Below are 21186 nucleotides of genomic sequence, written 5' to 3'. Positions count from 1 at the left end.
TACAGTGCTGGAAAAACACCATCAACAAAATTTAAACCAAATGTGTGTAGAAAGGAAATAAATCACCTGCACACAAAAAACACATAACCAAAGTAAGCGCTTTTCCAGGTCAGGATCACCAAAGGGTAGAACACACCAGGGTTTCTATTCAAACAGACTAAACACTGCATATGAGACTGCTCATATAAAAGCAACACAACCAACCAAAATTCCTAATTACAACAAGAGTTCCAGCACCTCTGCTGCATGGATCTCACAATTAATCACACTCAAGTCTGGGCCTTTTCTGAACAGTGGATTTTTCTGTTTAAATAAAATCAGCTATCTTACCTTGACTATCATAATATGCTATATATACCATAATATACACATATACTATAATGCCATGCTTTCTTTCTAAACTATTTTTATTTTTTTATTATAATTTGTTTATTTACATAATAAAGATTTACAATTGGTGTCTGGTAATTTTTGCAGCTGTTCATAGGAAAAACACTTCCTCATAAAACATTGCACAGAATTAGAGACATTGTGCTCCTGTTTCCTCTTGATGATATCACACACAGCTGGTGACATCTGTAGGTTAAGTGTCATTTGAAGTTAGCTAAAAAGACATTCAATGGAAATGAGATGTAGCGGTATGAAGGCCACTGGCACTGGTAATTCTTCTAAGTGCGTGTGTCACAAGTGTAAACTTACACGTCTCAAAACAAATTGCGTGGTCGCACTTGATGCAACGTCATGATGGAATTTCATATATAGTCCATTAAAGTACATTTGAACAATACTATAGTGTGGCACTAGTGTAAGGATTCTAGTACTGATACACTGGTCAACAAGCATGTAGCAAATTTGTACCAATGGTTTAATTATTTATATTTTGGAGACCTCTCTGGGTCTCGAGACCATTATTGTGCAAGAAGTAGCCTAGTGATTTTTGTAGCCATTTTTTTGGGTCCACTTAAAGGGAAATGCCATTGCAAATCAATTCAAATGTTCTTTTGAGACATGGCTTTCTTGATAAGAGTAATAAAACATCTTTCAGTGGCAAAAGATTTCTTTTACAATGTGCAATTTTTTTCTGTATCATTAAGAAGAACGGTTTCAATACAACTCCAGACACTTGTTTGATCTATCCAAAACCAAGGTGTTTTAGTCCATTCACAGTTTCACCATGTGATGCTTAAGTAATTGTTTCAGTAATGATGTATGATATGACCCAAAGTTGATGCCAGCCACGGCTGCTTTTCAGGTAAGATGCTGCCTAATGACACAAGAGCCTTTAAAGCATACGACTAGTAAGACTGGACCTCAGCTCATATAACAGACTTGTTCCACCAATACTAAAAGGAATTGGTACACAGTATACACTTTAAAAAAGCAACAAGAATTTTCTTCACAGCGATCATATGTGTTTCCTAATCTTCACACACTTTACTTCTGGATTTGCCTTAAGAACATACAAGACTTGGTGATCATGTGACATAAAAAAAACCCAGAAACCTACAACCCAATGATGGCGAATTTGTTCATCATGGTTTGTGTCTAAAGAAGTTTGTCATCAGGCCCCAGTTGGTCTTGTGGCATACTGGAAGCATGTATTACAATGTCCTGCTCAGTGTTTCCCAGCATCCATCTGTTCTGGAGTGAGGCCACTCTCACCATGTGCCATCCATGTCAGTGGCTGTGTTGAATCCTCACCTTCTTTAACGTCTGTTCAGTTCTAGCAGATTGAGCAGGTCTTGGACGCCGATGGCGATGGGTTATTGACGGCAGCCGCTGAAGCAAATTAAACATTATTAGAAAAATAGCAGTAATTAACTCTATGAAACAACACAGATTAAATAATTTGGTGACCAAGAAAACAATTATATTTTATATTGTAGAACATATTCACTCTCTTTTGCAGGTGATGTAATGAGGAAGCTTGATCCAGGAACTCCCAGATAAACATCTCATTCACTGCTTCTCTACAACTAATTTACCACCTAATTTGCACTTTCAGGCCAAAATGAAGAATATTTTGGTGAAACTGCTACTTATGTGATGTCTTTGCCAAACCTTTTTTGGCCGCTTCTGCTTCTGCTTTTGCCTTGGCTGCTTCTTCAGCCTCCTTCAGCTTTGCCTCATATGCTTCCTGTAAAGCCTTCCACTCTTTCCGGTTGTTAAGGATGCCATCATACATGGGTTGGATCTCCTTGTGGAACCGTGAGAACTCCTGCAGGGCATATGTTTATTTTATATTCCAAGCAGTTTTGTTATTTTTAACCTAAATATAATGTAGCTTTAGTAGTTAAAATATAATGGTATGATGTCTCCTAAATAATACCTTGTAGACAAAAGTACAGACAAAGTCTATGAAGCCACACTGAAGCTTGGGCAGTTCCGCAGCTTTGTTCCTGTCCATCATGGGCTGAAAATAGAAAGATGGAGAAGTATATTTTTATGTTTTTTTTTTTACTTAATACTAAGTAAACAATTGCAATGGGCACATAGGACTGAAAACATACACATAAATCTCTTTCAATTTCTTGTTAAAAATACAAGCACATCAAGCCTAGAGCACGTTATACCTTTTGTAGCAGTACAGTTTGCTATTTTGGCACAGATCAGTTCCACAGATCATTTTTAACAGCTCACATCTACTGAATAATGCCACCTGCAACCAAAACATCCATGTCTTTCGCACTTTGTGCAACTGACTCTAAGTAACTTTCTCACTTTACTGGAACTGAACTAAAACTATATAGCTATAAAGTGGAACAGAAGTGATTGTTCTATTCTCTAGAGTGCAGTTTTTATGTTCTTACCCAAGTGCACTATAGAAGAAAGCACAAATATAATTCAAACTGGCTTAAGGCTGCATTTGCGGAAGAACAATAAGGCTTAAAACAATGTTCATTTTCAATTAAAATACTGACTAATAATTATTTTAAAGGGAGTGGCTATTAAAGACTCAAAAAAAAAGTTATTTTTTTTATACCTGAACTTTACCCACTGATTATTATGTCTCAAACTCTAGGAATAAAAATCATATAAGGAACGCTCTAGGACTAGGTGCACCCCCATGGAGACTCACAATGGGTTGTTGCTCAAGTACAGTTCGCTCTAAGTCACCCTGCTCCCAGAATTCAGCTGCTACAGAAAGTGCCACCTGGGAAGACAAAATAAAGTTATATATCTGAACTCCAGAACCTTGGTTTTGGTAAATTTATTCCATTCAGAAACTCACCTTGCTCTGAACCTCCCATGGTTTGGTGATAGCTGACAGATCACAAGCAGTCATCATCATGGCCCTATTGGTTCCATGTAAGCAGGGCCATATCCATATAACAAACATAAACAAAATGCTTTTACTGAATTAGTAAAACCAGCAAAAGTTTTTTTTTTTATACATTTCTGACCAAATGCAGTGTTTGCACTCACATTACTATTTCCTTCCTCGTCGTTTCCAGAGACAGGAACTCGACCCATTTCTTCTGTTCCTCATACGTCTCTGAAAGATCCACAATTTTCTGGAACATTGTCCTCTTCCTGTTAACATTACAAGATTTTAACAAAACTTATGTTTCAACATATGTTTCACCTTAATGTGTAAATATAATATAAAGTTATATTATACATTTTCATAATTGGGATTGCAGACTAGGAGACAAGATCATTTTCATGTTGGGGTCAAGTTAAGAGGAAAAAAATCTCTTTTGATTAACATTTTTTTATTATTATTATTATTATTCTAAAGCACTGTTGAATTTGGAATTATAATTGGTCTAAAGATGTTTTCAAATGTATCATAACAGCAGCTAGAGCTGTAGTTCACAGATTTCTAATAATGTGGTGGTTCTAACTATAGTAGTTCTACTTAACGTTTTCTTGCAGAGGATATTGTGCTTTGCACTTTCTCATCAATATGATAAGCTGCATTTGAACAGACCCAAATTTGTTTGGATGTTCCAAAACCTTGAATTATATAGAATTGATTATACGAAGATAATCCACTTTTGGGATGCTTGTTTAATCACACCTTCCCGTTGTTGATTATTTTCTTATGATGCCACAACATGGAAGTTTTTTTTATTCCTTATATACATAAAGGCTGCTATTTGATAAGTGTAAGAAAATCCTGCTGATGAAGTAAATGTTTACTCACTTGAAATACAAGGCAAGGTCAGTAGCAATAATAGCAATGTCAATTAAGTGCAAAACATGCTCAATCTGTCTTCTGTTCAAGTTTTGGAAAATGTTTAAAGACTGCAAACAAAGGAAAATGCCCAAATCAGTCATTTTGTAAAACAGTCTGAAAGATTTTGCAACTTTTTTTGTTTTTTTATTATTATAATTATAATAATACTAATAATTAATAATATTACCTCATCCCCAAGTAAAAATTTGCCAAATTCTAAATGATGCCTCTCCAGAATCGATGAACCATGAAGCTTTGCTAATGGATTTTGGGATCTAAAAACACAATGAAAACATTGAAGTAACACACAATTGAGGTTTATTTTATATATATATATATATATATATATATATATATATATATATATATATATATATATATATATATATATATATATATATATATATATATACATCAAGCTTCAGGTATTTTAATGCATATACTTCATTATCATATTCTGCCATTGTTAGTGAGAGTGCCATACTTCACTTGGTAGAGATTATTGGTGCCTCTGTGGTCAATATCATGCAGGAATCCAGCAGTGATCATGGCCATGACCTCAAGATCAGTGTAGTATCGTTTCAGCTGACCTGTCTGACTCCACACATAATAAAATCCTAATTATATATTCCACAGTATCAATTCTTAAATTCAGGCTTAATTGTCGCTTAAACAGATATTGTACCGTAAGTAATGTAAACATGGTTTGTCCAACGTTGAAACCATGGCGCCAGTTGTGATATGTGATCTTTCTGTAGCCCTTGCTCACAGAGTACATAAACCGCACTAGAACCTAATGGAGTAAAAATGTTGTAAAGTGGTTCGATACCTGAGATCTCACATTCTTAAATAAATGTAAAAAAAAAAATACAAAGTGGACAGAATTTTTTTTCTAACTTCACTCAGTGTTTCACTATGGGGAAATCGCTTTGGGCATTACCAACTACGGAAGCTCCTATGGAACCACGTCTGTCTTTACCCCTTGATATTGACCCCTTACAATATAATTCGCTCTTTCTTCCTATGAGAGACTACATCAAGCTCTCTCAGCACATCCAGTTTCCTGCTGGTTTTTGCTAAACTGTTTATCGTGCGGGCTGTCATTGGATTCCACCACCGAACAGGAGACCAGTCATACAGGATCGTGCTGAGCGACATCGCGAAACTCGGTATAGTGTCCGCGTCAAGGCGTGATATTCCTTTTTCGACCTATCGGGTATTAAATTACACTGTAGGGAGTTAGTGGCATCAAGCTAACTAAAGGCTTCACGCGTCAAGGCGAAGCCTTCGAAGGGCTAACTACCCTGCGAATATCGATAGACTAACACGTTCTGATGAGTCTTAAATTTTCTCCGTACTCAGCCAGGTCAACAGTCATCCCCCCTGCCAAAGGGGAATGTGTCCAAGATCAGGGAGGTTGCATCCCGCCCGTGTCCATTGTCATGTGGAGCAACAATCTCGGGCAGGGACCCTCACTCAATGTGCATTGCGTGCATGGGCCCGAAGCACGCTCAAACGTTGCTCGCGGACCCACAAGCTTATATAGACGATTATCTGATATGCTCCTCATCGAGAGAGCAAGTGATCAGAGATGCAGAGAGCGTGGTTACGCATCTCTACAACTTGGGATTTTGAATAAACAGGGAAAAGAGCCGATTGATGCCTGCGCAGTGCGCAGAATATCTAGGGCTCAGAATAGATTCCCTCTCCTATCGAGTCACGCTGACAGAGAGGAGAATTGCAGAACAGAGAGGGGACTATGGTCCCGTTCAGAGTGTGCTTAAGGATGCTGGGTTTAATGGCCTCTGTAATTTTTGTAGTACATTTGGCACTTCTCATGATGAGAGATTTTCAACGATGGGTTGTGCGTCTGCGGTTGTATCCCCGGCCACTTCTCAGTTGACCAGTCAGAGTAACACAAGTAAAAGCCTTATCTACTCACACACTTTATAACAATAAGTGTCCTTGAGTCCTTGAAAAGTGGTGTGTTTCAGTTGAAGACATGTTTTCTCCGGGATTTGCTGGACAAAGGGAAAGCTTTCTCTATTTTAAAAGTATATCTCGCAGCTATTTCTGCATTACATGTCGGGTTTGGCAACGAACCTGCAGGTCGGCAACCTTTCAATAAGTTGCTTCATTAAAGGAGCACGCCGTAAGAGGCGGTGTCTAGGCAGATGGTTCCACTGTGGGATCTGTCTATGGTCTTGGAGGCCCTTTCTCAACACCCTTTCGAACCATTGGATGGCATAGGGTTAAAATTTCTCTCACTTAAGACGGCGCTGCTTGTGGCTCTGGCAACAGCTAAGCATGTGAGCGAGCTGCAAGCCCTGTCTGTCAGTCCATCCTGTTTACAGTTTGCCCCAGGGCTCTCAAAAGTTTCCTTTTGCCCTAACCCGGCGTTAGTACCTAAAGTAATGCTTTCGGCTTTCCACCCTCCTCCATTCTCTTCTAGGTAGGAGGAGAGGTTGAATTCCTTGTGCCCGGTGTGGGCTCTCCATACATATGTCAAAAGAACAGCAGGCTTTAGGAAGAATGACCAGCTGTTTGTGTCTTGGGCTGCTCCTCACAAGTTGTCAAGACAGCAGCTGTCTCACTAGATTGTTGAGGCTATATCTCTACCATATGAATGCAGGCGCCTGAGGGTCTAAGGGCCCACTCTACTAGGGGGATGGTGACATCATGGGCCCTACTTAAGGGAGTTTCTGTTCAGGAAATGTGTGCGGCAGCTGGTTGGGCTTCGCCCCACACCTTTGTGCAATTTTATAGACTGAATGTGTCTGAGTCATCCTTAGCACATGCAGTGCCAGGAGCCAGAAGGTCAGAGCCCATGTAATTTGGTATATCTCCCATAGTGAAACACCCCGAGTGAAGTTAGAAAAAGAACGATGGGTTACTTAACGTTATCCTGGGTTCTTTGATAACAGAGTGAGGTGTTTCACCAGCACTTCCCTTCTTGCACAGGAACAGGATGAAATCTTGCTACAATTATATTGTAAGGGGTCGACCTGCGTAGTAAAGGTGAGGCAGAGCCTGATCTCAGGTTGACCTGTCTGTCAAGACAGACGTCGTGTCATAGGAGCTTCTGTAGTTGGGCACGCCCAAAGCGATTCCCCATAGTGAAACACCTCACTCTGTTATCAAAGAACCCAGGATTACGTTAAGTAACCCATCAGTTTTACTTGTTCTGACATAAAAAAAAAAAAGAAAGAAAATGATGACAAAAAAACAATGCCCATGACATACGTAAAAAAAAAAAAAAAGCTGTTGTTTTGTGCTAGTCTGCAATGTTCAAATATTGGCAATGAAATCTCTTACATCTTCTCACATTCACCAACGAACAAAAGCGTTTTATGCTAATTGCCACAAATACTGACCTCCTGAGGGACCTGAAACTTCTTCACAACACCAACTTCATAGTACATTTGAATGCCACACTTCACCAAGTCCAGTTCTGTGCAGTCAAAGTCGGAAAACCGGAACTCATATATCTCAAATTTATTTTTTCCTGGAAGTTCTTTTTTCTACATGAAAAGATATGGGATATGAAAAAACAAAACCATTAAGGTCTATATATATTTAACAGATCCTTTTGTTATATAAAACAATTTCCTTTTCTGAAATTTGTCATCAATGAGGTAAAATCCTTTGTCAAAAATATTTCTGTGAATGTTTTTTAATACCAGAATCTGCCAAAGTTCATCCTCCTCACATTCACTTGGTTCTTTCCCAAACTGCTCCCTGGTTTTCTATAGAAATATATATATATATATATATATATATATATTTATATATGCACGTGATGTCAATGTCCATTATCTTCGATTATATAATTTGTAAATCAATAGTGTGCACCTATGACTTACAAGGATATTCTGAATCTCATCATCTCGACACTTGACATGGTACAACACCATGTCCTGGGCGATGTCCTTCCTGTTTTCCAGTTTATTCATCTTGTCGTAGGTATCTGTGTTGAGTGCCGACCAGCCCAGAAATTGTGTCAAAGCCTATAAAATCAACAGCGTTAATGTTTACATTGCAAAACAAGCAGTTATTTACTAATGATGTTCTGATTTTCCCCCAAAATTTTAATCTACCTCCATTAGTTGTTCGTCCTGTTCATCAAATGGCTTGCCATCTTTTCTGTTGTAAAAAGTTGCCACACCCACAATTTCTTCCTTTTTGTTGACTATTGGCAAAGACAGCACGTTTTTAATAGTCCAGCCGCTGTCATCAAGGGCCACGTTCTACACCACAAAGATACAAGTACATTACATGCTTGGTGTTGGAGACTTAAGATATGAACTAGTCTTCAAGTTCAGCAATTTCAAAACATCTAGGCTTTTTCTGAGATATGTGTTGGAAGGTCCAGAGAAACCATTCAGAATTCTGTGGCTGAATTCTGGCATTACCAATTAACCAAATTATTAGTGTCAAATCATTGGAAATAGCAATTTGGCTTCTCTTGTCATTTTGTCAAACTGCTGCAAAATATGTCACAGAGCAGTGAAAATTTGCGAAAAGCATTAAATGCTCGCTTTGCATAAATGAGCTAAAAGTCACCCAATGACTGTTTAGTCTCTGTGACTGTGGAGAGAGTAACATCACAAGTCCACAGCCGAATATTCTATCTCAAATGGCTGTAAAATTGATAGGATTTATAGTGGCACTCCTTTATATCCTATAAAGGGATAGAGTAAGGATAAAAAATATTCTGCATAAAGATATCTATCACTTTGTTAGCTATGTTTGATTTCCACATAAAGTGAATGTTATGCATAGATGAAGTTGTTAAATGCTATGATTCTGTGTAATCAGATACCAGCTGTCAAAATGTCTGTAATGCTCCAGCAATGCAGATAAAATTTAATATTTGAATGCACCATTATCAATTTCCCTTTAAAGGCTTTATAATGCTGGAATTTTCATTCTGGTTTAGAATCATTCAGAGAAAAATATTTCAGTTTAGAAAAAAATTCTTTTAGAAATGCCAAAAATGTCACCATCTAAAAGATTTTCAACATAACATAATAGGAGGAATGTGCTAATCGCCATAAAAGTTTCTTTCGGCTTCTCCCGTTAGGGGTCGCCACAGCGGATCCTCCGCACGTTTGATTTGGCATATGTTTTACGCTGGATGCCCTTCCTAACGCAACCCTCCCCAATTTATCCGGGCTTGGGACCGGCACTGAGAGTGGCTGGGGATGGTTCCCTGACCGGGAATCGAACCCGGGTCGCAGCGGTGAGAGCGCTGCATCTTAACCACTAGACCACCAGGGGACCGAATGTGCTAATCGCCATATTCTACATAAATGAATAAAATGACATTTGTGTTTGGCTAGTCTTGTTTTGATTTTCAGGATAGAATAGAGAAAGACAGTTTATCCCACCAGAGAGCAGCCAGTTTTGCTTTGTTTTAAATAGCTGTCTCATTTGAGAGCCTTAAAAGTGAAATGGATGTGTACCTGAAATTTAAACATGTCTTCTGCTGGGGCGTTCATAATATTGCAGATCTAGAACAGTGAAGAATATAAAAAAATTTGTACAAGATTGGTTTTCAGTTCTAATATATATTTTTTCTATGATTTAGTGCCAAATATCAGTAAGATTGTTACACATACAAAGCCACTTTCTGCTACGTAGGTTGGTAGACCGCTAGCCAGTGCCCAGTGGTCTGCAGGGGGATTTCTGTAGCAATGTTCAGATATTAAAGAAACAAAACAAACAAAAAAAATAACATTGCTGTCAAGTTCTCACTTTAGAAGGTGGTCTAGGAAGTCTTCTTTGAGTGGGTAATTATTTAACATTTGTAGAATAATACTCCACTGTTAGCACTTTTTTATTCATTACAATATAACAGGAATTTTCATATTTTGCATGACATGACAATTAGCATTTTTTGTCTTATTAATGACAAAAAAGAGACTCTGGAGAGGAAACAATTGTTAATAGCTGCAATAACACAAGTGAAAACAGGAACTAACTTGTTCAATGGAGATGCTCCAACATTAAAGATTAGAAAGAAAAATAGATGTAATGAATGGTTTAAAATGATGCCTAGGATGTGATGTTTTTAATAAGTATCGCTATATGCAACTCAAAGTGGTAGGGAAGGAATTACTCAATTGTGTTATCGATGTGCTGCTATAGGAAAATAACCAACATCCTACCTATTTCAGTGTAGGTGTAATGTACTGTGACTTTAATCATCCTTACTTTTACATGCATGCAATCAACTGGCAGAACTTACGGTATGACTTTGATGTCCTCTTTTCCATGTAAAATGTAGTCAATGACTTTGTAGAAGATGATTTCCTGCACGAGCGTAAATTACATGAGCAACTGTTATTAAATGAGACCGGAAATTAATATGTCAAAGACACTATATCACCTACCCTTCCATCTGGAGTAACGGGACCACTGTACGGTGGTTGTTCCCCCATCAACACAGGCCAGACATCAAAGAACTCCTGTCCAAGACCACACATTAGAAAAAGGAATCAGTGGTAAAAATATTATGTATTCATTTATTTATATTAACTTAATTTTTAGAATCAAGACATATGAGACATTGTAGTCTGAGTCCTCGACTACATGTAAAATTGAGCAGAAGTATGAAAACTTTGGAGATTGGCAGACCTCAAAATGAAGGCTTTTTGAGTTGGAATTTTTCACTAGTTGAGCGAAGGAGTGATGTGCATTCATTAGAAGAAATTACTAAGAAGGACTTTAGGTGTTTCTCTCATACTTAATTAATTCCATAATGGTCTTTTCATATAGATTATTTAGAAACAACATTTGATTTGGGTTTACCTTCTCCTTGGTCATATCCAGCAGGCCGACAGAGTAGCGATCACAGTTGAGGTATGCCCGCACAGTGTACAAAGCTTTGTGGAACTGTCGCTCGATATCTGTGAGTTCCTCAAACACTTTATTAGCAGACCACAAAAGCAGCTGTGCACAAAAGATAACAAAGTGATTTTCATAATCCTTGAAAACATTTCTTAGCCATACGTATCAAAATATACACGTTTGCTTGCAATCTTTGATCTTTCAATATAAAGGGTGATTGGTAAAAATCCTTGAATGTAAACATTTTATATTTATAATAACTTAAAGCAGTACACAACCATGATGTAAAAATACATGCTTTCTGCTTTCAGAGTTTATAACCACTATTTAATAAAATCTCAAAGTATAGTAAAAAATATATTTTAGTATTTCAGAAAAGTGTATTTTCCACATAATTTATTACAATCTTACAATCAATATTAGGTTGAATTGCACATACCTAGCTGTGAATGTTTGAGAACATGCAAGAACACACTCACCTGACCTTTCCGTGTCTCGCAGCTGTGCAGATAGCTCAGGTGGTAAATCTTCAAGTTCAGAGTGCCAACTTTTAAATAGTTTAAAAAAAGCTGTCAATGTAAAACAAAGTATTTGCATTGACACTGAGGCAGAAATCAATCAATGCATACACATACAAATTGAACATTAAGGGCCTTCTGAAAGACCTAACAGTAGCTCTTAGCAGTTTTTTAATTTAAATCAACAGCCTTCACTCCAACCCCCACTAGCACATAATAGAATCTTTACCTTCTCTGATAATTACTTTTAACAATCCAAATGCCTTCTGCCAATTTACACACAGACATTTCTATACACATGTAAAAATGAAAATACATACTTTGAATTCTGATTTTACATATCAGGAGTATAAAAATAAACAAAACATGGCATATTACACAGTGTCATTATTTATTTGTACAAAAAAGCAAGAACGAAGAAGCCATGTATGAAAAACAAAGTACACCTTATGAATCAATAGCCTGTATAAAACCACCTTTAGCTGCAATAACTAATCTTGTTCTAAATTACTTTATCAGTTTCTCACATCATTTTGGTAGAATCTTGGCTCACTCTTAATAACAATGTTGCTTAAGATCATTGAGCTTTACGAGTACTGTATTTGTTTATACACAGCTCTCTTAAAATCTTGCCACAGCATTCCAGTCGAGTTGAGTTCTGGATTTTGACACAGCCATTGCCACACCATGATTCTGTTCTATTTTAGCCATTCTGTTGTAGATTTGCTGATGTGTTTCGGATCATTGTCCTGTTGTATGACCCAACTTCATCCAAACATGGGTCGATTGGTACACCGAGGTGTTCATAGCAAACTTAATGACTTTAAATTACCCTGGCCCTGTGTCTGCAAAACAAGCCAAAATCATCATCCCTCCACCAACATGCTTGACAGTTGGTATGAGTTGTTTGTACTAATATGCTGTGTTTGGTTTTCACCAAACATCTCCATTTAGGGTTAACCTGTCTAAAGGACATTGTTCCAGAAGTCTTGTAGTTTGTTCGGATACAACTTTGCAATAAGCCTTGCTGCCATATTCTTTTTAAAGAGAAGAAGCTTTTTCCTGGCAATCCTTCTAAAGAAACTTTAACATTTAACATTTACATTGAGGACTGTAGACTCTGAGATGACTCTGGTTATTTTGCAATTTCCCTGAGCATTGCATGGTCTGACCTTGGGTATTTTCTCGGATATCTACTACTGGGAACCCTGGCAAATGTCTTGGAAGTTTTTTTACTTGTGAATAATGCTCCTCAGCTGCTACTTAGACTGGTCAGTGGCTTTATTTTGGTAAAACTAAATAATGACATGCTGTAATTTGTCATGTGTTGTTCATTTGAGGTTGTATTTACCTAATTTCCTACCTGCTTTGGACCACATGATTTGTATTATGCCCTGGTGTGTAAAACCATTAAATTCCTTTTTTTTAAAACATGATTGTAGATATAAGTATAGGTTTAGGCTTATCTGTGCTCTGAATCACTCACATCTTCATCCTCATCTGTGAAATAGGGTCCGTTAGTTTTATTGACTGCCATGATCACGGCCACGACATCTTTACCATTCATGATGGGAGTAGCCAAGATGTTGCGTGTGGTGTAGTCCGTCAGTTCATCAACAAACGTACTGAAGTGACTATTCTGGAATAAATAGTTTAGTTGTTTTTTTTATATAAAAATCCAAAAATTAATTTTTTTACATTCTTATTGAAAATGTATCTTGTGTGTTTAGTTCAATGAAAACTTTGTAATAAATTATCTATAATAACTCTCATAATTTCTGCTTATTAAGCTTGACATGTGTTCTTTTGTAAATAGTGTACCAATGCACAGAGATTGATTAGTAAATAATCAAATTAACTTTAGTAAATATTTTAATGCATATCAGCAAAAAAAGCTATTTTTAAGCATAAATATCACAATATAACTATTATATTTTTGCTGACACAAAAAAATATGTACAATGCCACAAGTGAAATAATCCCCAAGGCAGAAAGGGTCATGACATATTGAAATAAATGGATTATGTCAAGAGGATTTATTTACCTTTTATCTGTACCTGCAGGCATGATGGTCATTGGTGCTTTTATTTTTAATTAAAATGTATTAAAAACAAAACAGCACATAATAGTGTTTCCTTGTAAAAATATAAAAAAGCATGTCCATCATATAGAATACACATCTTACCTCTGTAACATCTTTGACATTGATGGTTTTCTTGGACTGTGCAACATGTCCAACTATGCCAATATCAAGAGGAAAGACAATCTCAGAGTCGGGTGGAACCACACAGTCTTCCATCTTTGATGAGGCATTCACATTAAACAACCGAGTGGCCAATTCAGCTATGCCATTCCTCTGTCTGTACATGAAAAGGCTGCATTGGTCAGCATGGATCAGAGCACTGAGTCGCTTCAGGATTTTGAAGATCACCTTCTCCATGTTAACATTCTCCTGCATGTCTCTGATCAAATCAAAAAATAATGCACCTTCTTCCACCTGACATGCCAGCTCAAAGGAGTCCAAATCCACTTTGGATTCTGAGACTCCCATAATGGATGCCACAGTTCCAGGTTTGAGCTTTTTTGCAAAGTATCTCTTCGTAAACTCAGGGTTTCCATCTAGAAACTTCTCCACATCTTCACTTTTGACGCTCATCTTCGCTTGGTAAGTTTCACAAGAGGTTCAAACAAAGTCCAAATCTGGTCTTGACTTTTTAAAATAGCTATATTTTGTAATGCATAATTATAAAGCTGTGGAGGAAAAGAGGAAAAGGCAGTGATACCTGCAGTGGCAGGGGCGTTCGAGCCAACCGTCAGCAAGGTGTTTTCCTAATAGTGTTGAAGGTGAACAAGGATCTGCTAATGCAAACCTGATCAGGTGATCAGCAGCAAAGCTGAAGTTCACTGCTTCAACACAGTATCTTTATCCTCTGTAGTCCATCTTCTGTGAGTTAGCAGAAAACAGTCACTGTAAAGACCTTTCCATTAAAAAAAAAAAACATTTAAAAGCAACAGGCGTATGCTAGTAATGTTTGGTTCGTCTGTTGTCTTCTCTCCCAAGCTCTTTATGTCCTTATTAAAGACACACTCCTAATGACTAAGCCCTATTCAGCCAGGCCACTAGCTGATTATCTCAGCACCCTGGTCCTTGCCTCACTGCCACCAAGAGAGCAATACAAAGAAAAATTATTGTCCACATCGACTCCACTGTCAATCCACAATGTACAACAGACAATATTTTTTCCACATTCATTACAAATAAATAATAAGCATCAATATTTGAAGTACCAAGCACCATAGTGACTCATGCTCAATATTTGTTCCAAGTAATAGACCTGGAGAGTAAATAAAAGATAAGCTAAAACATGTCAATAACCAACAATTACTAAATTCAGACCTGAAGTACATAAGCTATCTATATAAAGAGTCTGTAAACATCTTAAGCAAAAGGTCAGGAGGATTATTACCACATTAATAGCTTCATACCTCACTATAGTGAGCTGCAGTAAGCACAAAGCTTACTAAGAAGCAAAGCAAGCAAGTGTATCTTTGCTTCATTTTTTCACTCCCAAAATGCTTCCCTGGTTTTATGCATAAAACATTGTTATAGTTGTTATAATGGTTGAAACAGACTGTGTGTATAAAATGGCATTTCTAAATTGAATTCCTATTGTAATCACTTGTGTGCAGCTCCCACCATATATTTTGGATTGCACCAGGTTTAGCCTGCTTTACTTGCAATGCATTTGGAAGCTGCTCTGTAGTCCATAGAGGTTTGAGATGTAGTACACAGTTGTATCTTTAAAACACCAACCTTCACTATCAAACAGGCATTGACAAACACCAAAATCCAACCCTGAAATAATGGTTGAAAAATAATAAAATAATAATAATAAAACAATAGTAATAATTACCACCTAGTTAGGTAGCCTAATAATAAGCTATTTTAGATGACTATTAGTGTTACATAATTGAAATGTTGAGTTTGCTAGGTAACTAGATAATGATAGCGGAAAGCTAGTCAGTGGATTATTGTTTTGTTTTTTTCTTTGGTTTGACATTCTTTTTTAGCTTGCTAGCTTGTTAACATAAAACAGTCAAAACAGAAAATAAAGAAAAAAGGAATCTATTGGTCTTTAATACAGGTGAAAGTATTTATTTTATTTATATATTTTGTTAATTTATTAGTTAATTAATTTAACATATTGTAGGTCTATAACAATTTGCTCAGTCAGATAGTCAGTTACAGTAGCTAACAACCATCACAGAATTAGTAAATATCAGTTTGCTGAAGTACTGTTTAACTGGTGTATTGACTGGACATAACTGATAAGATGAATGTAAAATTAATCTAAGACTAAATTTATTTATTTGTTTTAAGATTTCTAACGTGCTGAAAATATTGGATATTGAAAACAAATGTATACACGATAGTATAAAATGGGAGACAGAGTGCAGTATGTAAAATGTCCAGGAAGGGGCAGCAGAATGCAGAATAGAAGTTCCACATACTCCAACTGTTCTAATAAATTTGCCTATTTAATAAAGCCATAGATTTTCTGAACTTTCTACCATCTGTACAGAAAACAAAATCTAATAAAAACTGTAAGAACTCATTAATAAATATAATAAGCTGGATTGTGCTTTTGCTTGTGTGGACGTTTAGGACTGCTGAGAGGATTATTGGTGCCCCACTGCCCAATCTTCAAGATCTTTACTCATCGGCGCTCCAGAGCACCATCCACCAAAACAGCCAGGCACAAAAACATTTTTTTCACACAGGCTATATTCAGCATGAACAATTAAAATATTCATAATTACACATTGTTCATCATAACTGATACATTTGTACATAGAATCCAATGGTCTATTTGTAAACACCACACATTTGTAAATAACATCTGTACATTTATTTAACAATATGTTTACTCTGTATATATTGCATTATTTAACTGTCTGGTTTGTATTCTGTCACATTATGTCTGTACTGCACCTAACGCCAAGTCAAATTCCTTGTGTGTGTAAGCATACTTGGTAATAAAGCTTTATTTCTTATTCTGATTTGGATTCTTTTGGAAACTCTGTTCTTTGTATAATATCTGGGTCCTTGTCATTTACAGTTTATGTATCTATGTGCATGTGTACTGTATATGTATGTGCATATGTCACACCAACAGATGGCAGCACAAGACTGCGCGCACAGTCAAAGGGGCCACCGACCTCCATAAGTCAGTGTGACATTGTCCTGTGTACATCGGGAGCTGTGCAAGTGGAGCTATTCTTACCACATACATTACCGTGTCTGTTAGTTAGAACACAGAGCAAAAGTGAATGTACCCTATAATAACAATGTGAACACAGAATCCTAGATATTTTTGTAAATATCACATGTGCATAAATAATCAGACCCTTTGCAGCAAAGCTTGAACCTCAACTCAGATGCCTCCAATTTCTTTAGATTTTTTCCTGTGAAGTTTATTGATACGAAACGATTTATAAAGGCACACACATCTCTATAAGGCAGGGGTGGGCAATAAATTTTTACAAGGGGCCACATGAGAAACCTGAATTGTGTCAGAGGGCCACATGAACGATAATATTTTAGGGATGCACCGAAATGAAAATTCTTAGCCGAAACCAAAAACCAAAAATGAGGAAACCAAGGCCAAAACCGAAACACCAAAAGAAAAGATTGTCAATTTTTAGAACATTTATGGCTATAAATAAGTACTAACCTCACTAAAATCAATGCATTGCAATTCAAAGAATAAATAAATTACAAAAGTGTTTTATTTATTATAAATTATTGTTATTTATTTGTTACCATTCATAGTATTGACAGACAGGCAGCGGTCAATTATTATTAGCAACGGGTCTGTTAAACGAAAATAATTGACCGCCGAACGTTTGGAAGCCCATTTAAGTGAATAAAAGGTTCTAATCTACAGCATTAAGAAAAACCGTGTAATAAATAATATTATATTATAATCATTATTATTTTCGGGATCCACGGGGAATGTTTCAAAGATCAACCCGTCGAGCCACTAGAGACCACTGATCTAAGGCAATGAATTCCATCATTTTTTGTGTTATGCCTTTTGCCTTGGCACCATCACTGGAAAACTTTCCTGCCTTTTCAAAAACGTCCACTACAGACTCATGCGCATGCTTGGATTGACTACTTTTCTTCGCCGCGTTCTTCTCATATTTAGAATGGCAATCGGGATGTTTGGATTTCAGGTGATAAATTAAACCCGACTTGGAGAAACTATTTGCAGATACACCCCCTCTTGAAATTTTAGCATTGCATGTTTTGCAAATCGCTATCCGCACACCGCAGACATGTTGGCTCTTATCCAGCTTTTTTATTTATTTTATATTTTTTAGCTTTTTTATTGCGTCATTACAATTGTGTTTCTGCCGTGTTGTTTCGGTGATTTAGGCATTGCGGACGAAAATTTTCGGTGGCCGAATTTTCGGTGGCTCCCTGTAATTTATGATTGGCCTCACGAGGGCCGGACAGGGACGTACAAAGGGCCGATGTGGCCCGTGGGCCGTAGTTTGCCCAGGTCTGCTATAAGGCCTTACAGCTGACAATGCATATCAGAGACAAAACCAAGCCATGAGTTCAAAGGAACTGCCGGCAGAGCTCAGAGACAATCACCACTGCAAACAGGAAAGTTCTCAGAGCTGATCCTTGATGCAATCCCACCTCCACCTTGAACCATTCTGTTTTTCCTATTGCACACTTTTCTGCTGTCACGTCATCATACATGTTCTGCACCACCCTCACATACTTCTCTGTCACATCCTCATATAATACCACAATTCCTCTTTTTGGTACCCTGTCGTACGCTTTCTCTAGATCCACAAACACACAATGCAACTCCTTCTGACCTTCTCTATACTCCATAAAAATTTTCAAAGCTAAAATAGCATCTGTAGTGCTCTTCCTCGGCATGAAACCATACTGTTGCTCACAGATTGTCACCTCTTTTCTCAGCCTGGCTTCCACTCAGTGGCGGGCTGTGCATTTGGTACCTGGGCCTTCAGTGAGGACTTACCCGACTTAATCCACCACTTTCACGTCGCAATTATAGAAACCATCAATACTATACAAAAACGCAATATAACAATGCGGGGCATTACAAAGAGAGGCATTTTGTATATGGGGGTGAATACCATTTTACTAAAGCAAGAAACCCAGTTAAGACAACTCCAAACCTCTACACTACCACCGCCACGTTACATCATCTGGAGCAGTTCAGAATCAATATTTGTCTAATAACATGACAAAAACATAAAAATGTTTATAAAATAAATAAAATACAACCTACTCACCAGAGATGCATACTCATAATTTGGACCGCTCCTCAGAGACCTAATCAATTTCTATTCTTCCGAAGGCATAAAAAAGTCTAAATCAGATGTATTAATGTGTCCCAAACGCTACAGAGCTGTTTTGTCAGTCGAAATTGGCTGTAACAGTTTGCCTCTGACCAACCAATCAGAGGATGGAAAAATGCTGACGCTATTCTGGGCCAGCTAGCTGGTCCTGTGAGGCGAATATGAAATCTGATTGGTTAAAGAAACAAATCCAAATCATTACAAATTCTTTTCTTCATCCTTAGTTTCCAGACTTTGAAGGCCCTGGGTAGATAAGATTGATTGGCAGCACATAGAGGCTGAAATCTGATTGGACAAAAAAAATCGAACATCCACATACACGTACTGAATGCAGTGCAGCCAAGAGAAACACTATGAAATGAGGAGAATAAACTGTTGGGAATAAATTAATAGAAATTTTATGGAACAAATATTAGAATTTAGGTTGTAAATGTAGGTCAGTGCTTCTGGCAGTGTTTAGACCAGCAGAGAAGGCTTTGCTGGCCCTGACCGCCCACCACTGCTTATACTACTCTTTTCCATAACTTCATGGTGTGGCTAATCAACTATATTATGTAGTTACTGCAGGTCTGCACATCTCCCTTATTTTTTAAAACCAGAACACTCCTTGTCCATTCCTGAGGCATCCTCTCCCCTTAAAAATCTTGTTGAACAGTCTTGTTAAAAACTCCACTGCCATCTCTCCAAAACATGTTCATGCTTCTACCGGTATGGCATCTGGTCCAACCGACTTTCCACTCTTCATCCTTTTAATCCCTGCTCTCAGTTCCTCCTTACTAATGTTATACACTTCCTGCATCACCATCGACACCATCATCCAGCCTTCTTTCTCTCATTTTCCCCATTCATCAGCTGCTCAAAATATTCCCTCCAGCTTCTCAACACACTCTTCTCACTAGTCAACACATTTCCATCTACATCTCTTATTTCTCTAACTTGCAGCACATCCTTCCCAGCTCGCTCCCTCTGCCTCACCAATCGTTACAAATAATTTTCTCCTTCCTTAGTTTCCAACTTCTCATTCAGATCCTCATATGCCTTTTCCTTTGCTTTTGCCACATCCCTCTTAACCTAATAAAACTAGTTTTAAATCTGCCATAATAATAAAAAACTCTATGAACAAAGAACGTACATGTTAATTAGCTCCTTTTAGAGAACACCTTAACGTTTGTCTTTATTGATTTGCTAGCATTATTTGTCATCATTTATGGATGTGCTTTGGACATTTAAACGTGATATAACTGAAACTATTTCATTAAATATCTATATCTAAAATAAATCAGTTTTTTGATGGAATAATCTGTTTATAATGGTACACACCGAAGTTTTTCGGTACAAGGTCTTCGGTTCGTCACACACGTGTATCGATGCAATCCTTTTTATGTGGGGAACATAGTTTCAATCTGGGTTTCCCTCTGGAATGTATAAACTGGCGGACCAAAATATTTGAGATTTTATTTTATTTAATACAAACATAGTTATATGCAGGATACAACTGAAATGAAAAGTAAAAAAATAAAAAATTTAAATCTTGAATCTATAGCGCTAGCATAGGCCGCTAACCAGGAAGCTGACGGCTAACGCTAGCGCTATCATTTCAATTAAAAGAGTTTTATGTCCAGCTTCAACAAATTCTTTTATAAGGAGAAAATCCTGACAATTCCACATATCAAGGGAGTGAATGAATGAAGGATAAAAGGAATAAAGACATTTGTTAAAAAATGCTGAAATAAGTAGAGCAGTTAAGTAGATCATATCTTTAGAAAATTTAATATTTAAATATAAAAACACACACTTACATACACATCTGTATTACCCAAATAGGCTCTAGCAAATGTCAACTATTTAATTTATTTTTTCCATTTAATACATTTTATTGAATCTATTTATTTTGTGGCAATTTTATTAATTTCTCAATTTAATCAGTATAATAAAAAAGTTTTTTGCATTAATTTGATTTATTCTATTTTTATAAAATATAATTTTATATATTATTTAACCAAGCATGCATTTTATTTGAAATTGTTTTAAAAATATAAATTGTTCAAATGTTGATGATCACAAATATGAATAATAATAAACTGCATTAATAAAAAAAAATTACAATCAATTTTATTTTTCGCATTTCTTAACCCTAACTGTACCGAAATTAAACCAAACCGTGACTTAAAAACTGAGGTGCGTACCAAACCGTGAATTTTGTGTACTTTTACACCCATAATGTAT

General features: G+C 36.9%; 1 protein-coding gene across 1 annotated transcript; it reads right to left on the bottom strand.

Annotated features, from left to right (window-relative positions):
• Positions 1-319: 319 nt before the first annotated feature.
• pde6b (phosphodiesterase 6B, cGMP-specific, rod, beta) lies at positions 320-14602 on the bottom strand. Its single transcript, XM_083565079.1, has 22 exons — positions 13739-14602; positions 13040-13192; positions 11515-11604; positions 10997-11137; positions 10579-10653; positions 10434-10498; positions 9805-9871; positions 9649-9696; positions 8281-8430; positions 8047-8190; positions 7864-7929; positions 7558-7704; positions 4869-4976; positions 4668-4777; positions 4371-4458; positions 4151-4251; positions 3427-3534; positions 3233-3296; positions 3080-3154; positions 2330-2413; positions 2062-2218; positions 320-1779 (listed from the first exon to the last, which is right to left on the bottom strand). The coding sequence occupies exons 1-22, from the start codon at positions 14207-14209 to the stop codon at positions 1724-1726; spliced, it is 2568 nt and encodes an 855-aa protein (XP_083421205.1). The 5' UTR covers positions 14210-14602; the 3' UTR covers positions 320-1723.
• Positions 14603-21186: the final 6584 nt, after the last annotated feature.

Source organism: Silurus aristotelis, assembly GCF_946808225.1.
Source record: "Silurus aristotelis genome assembly, chromosome: 16".
Taxonomy (NCBI): Eukaryota; Metazoa; Chordata; class Actinopteri; order Siluriformes; family Siluridae; genus Silurus; species Silurus aristotelis.
Note: the sequence above shows the minus strand (reverse complement) of the source record. Positions and strands in the feature narration are given on the sequence as shown.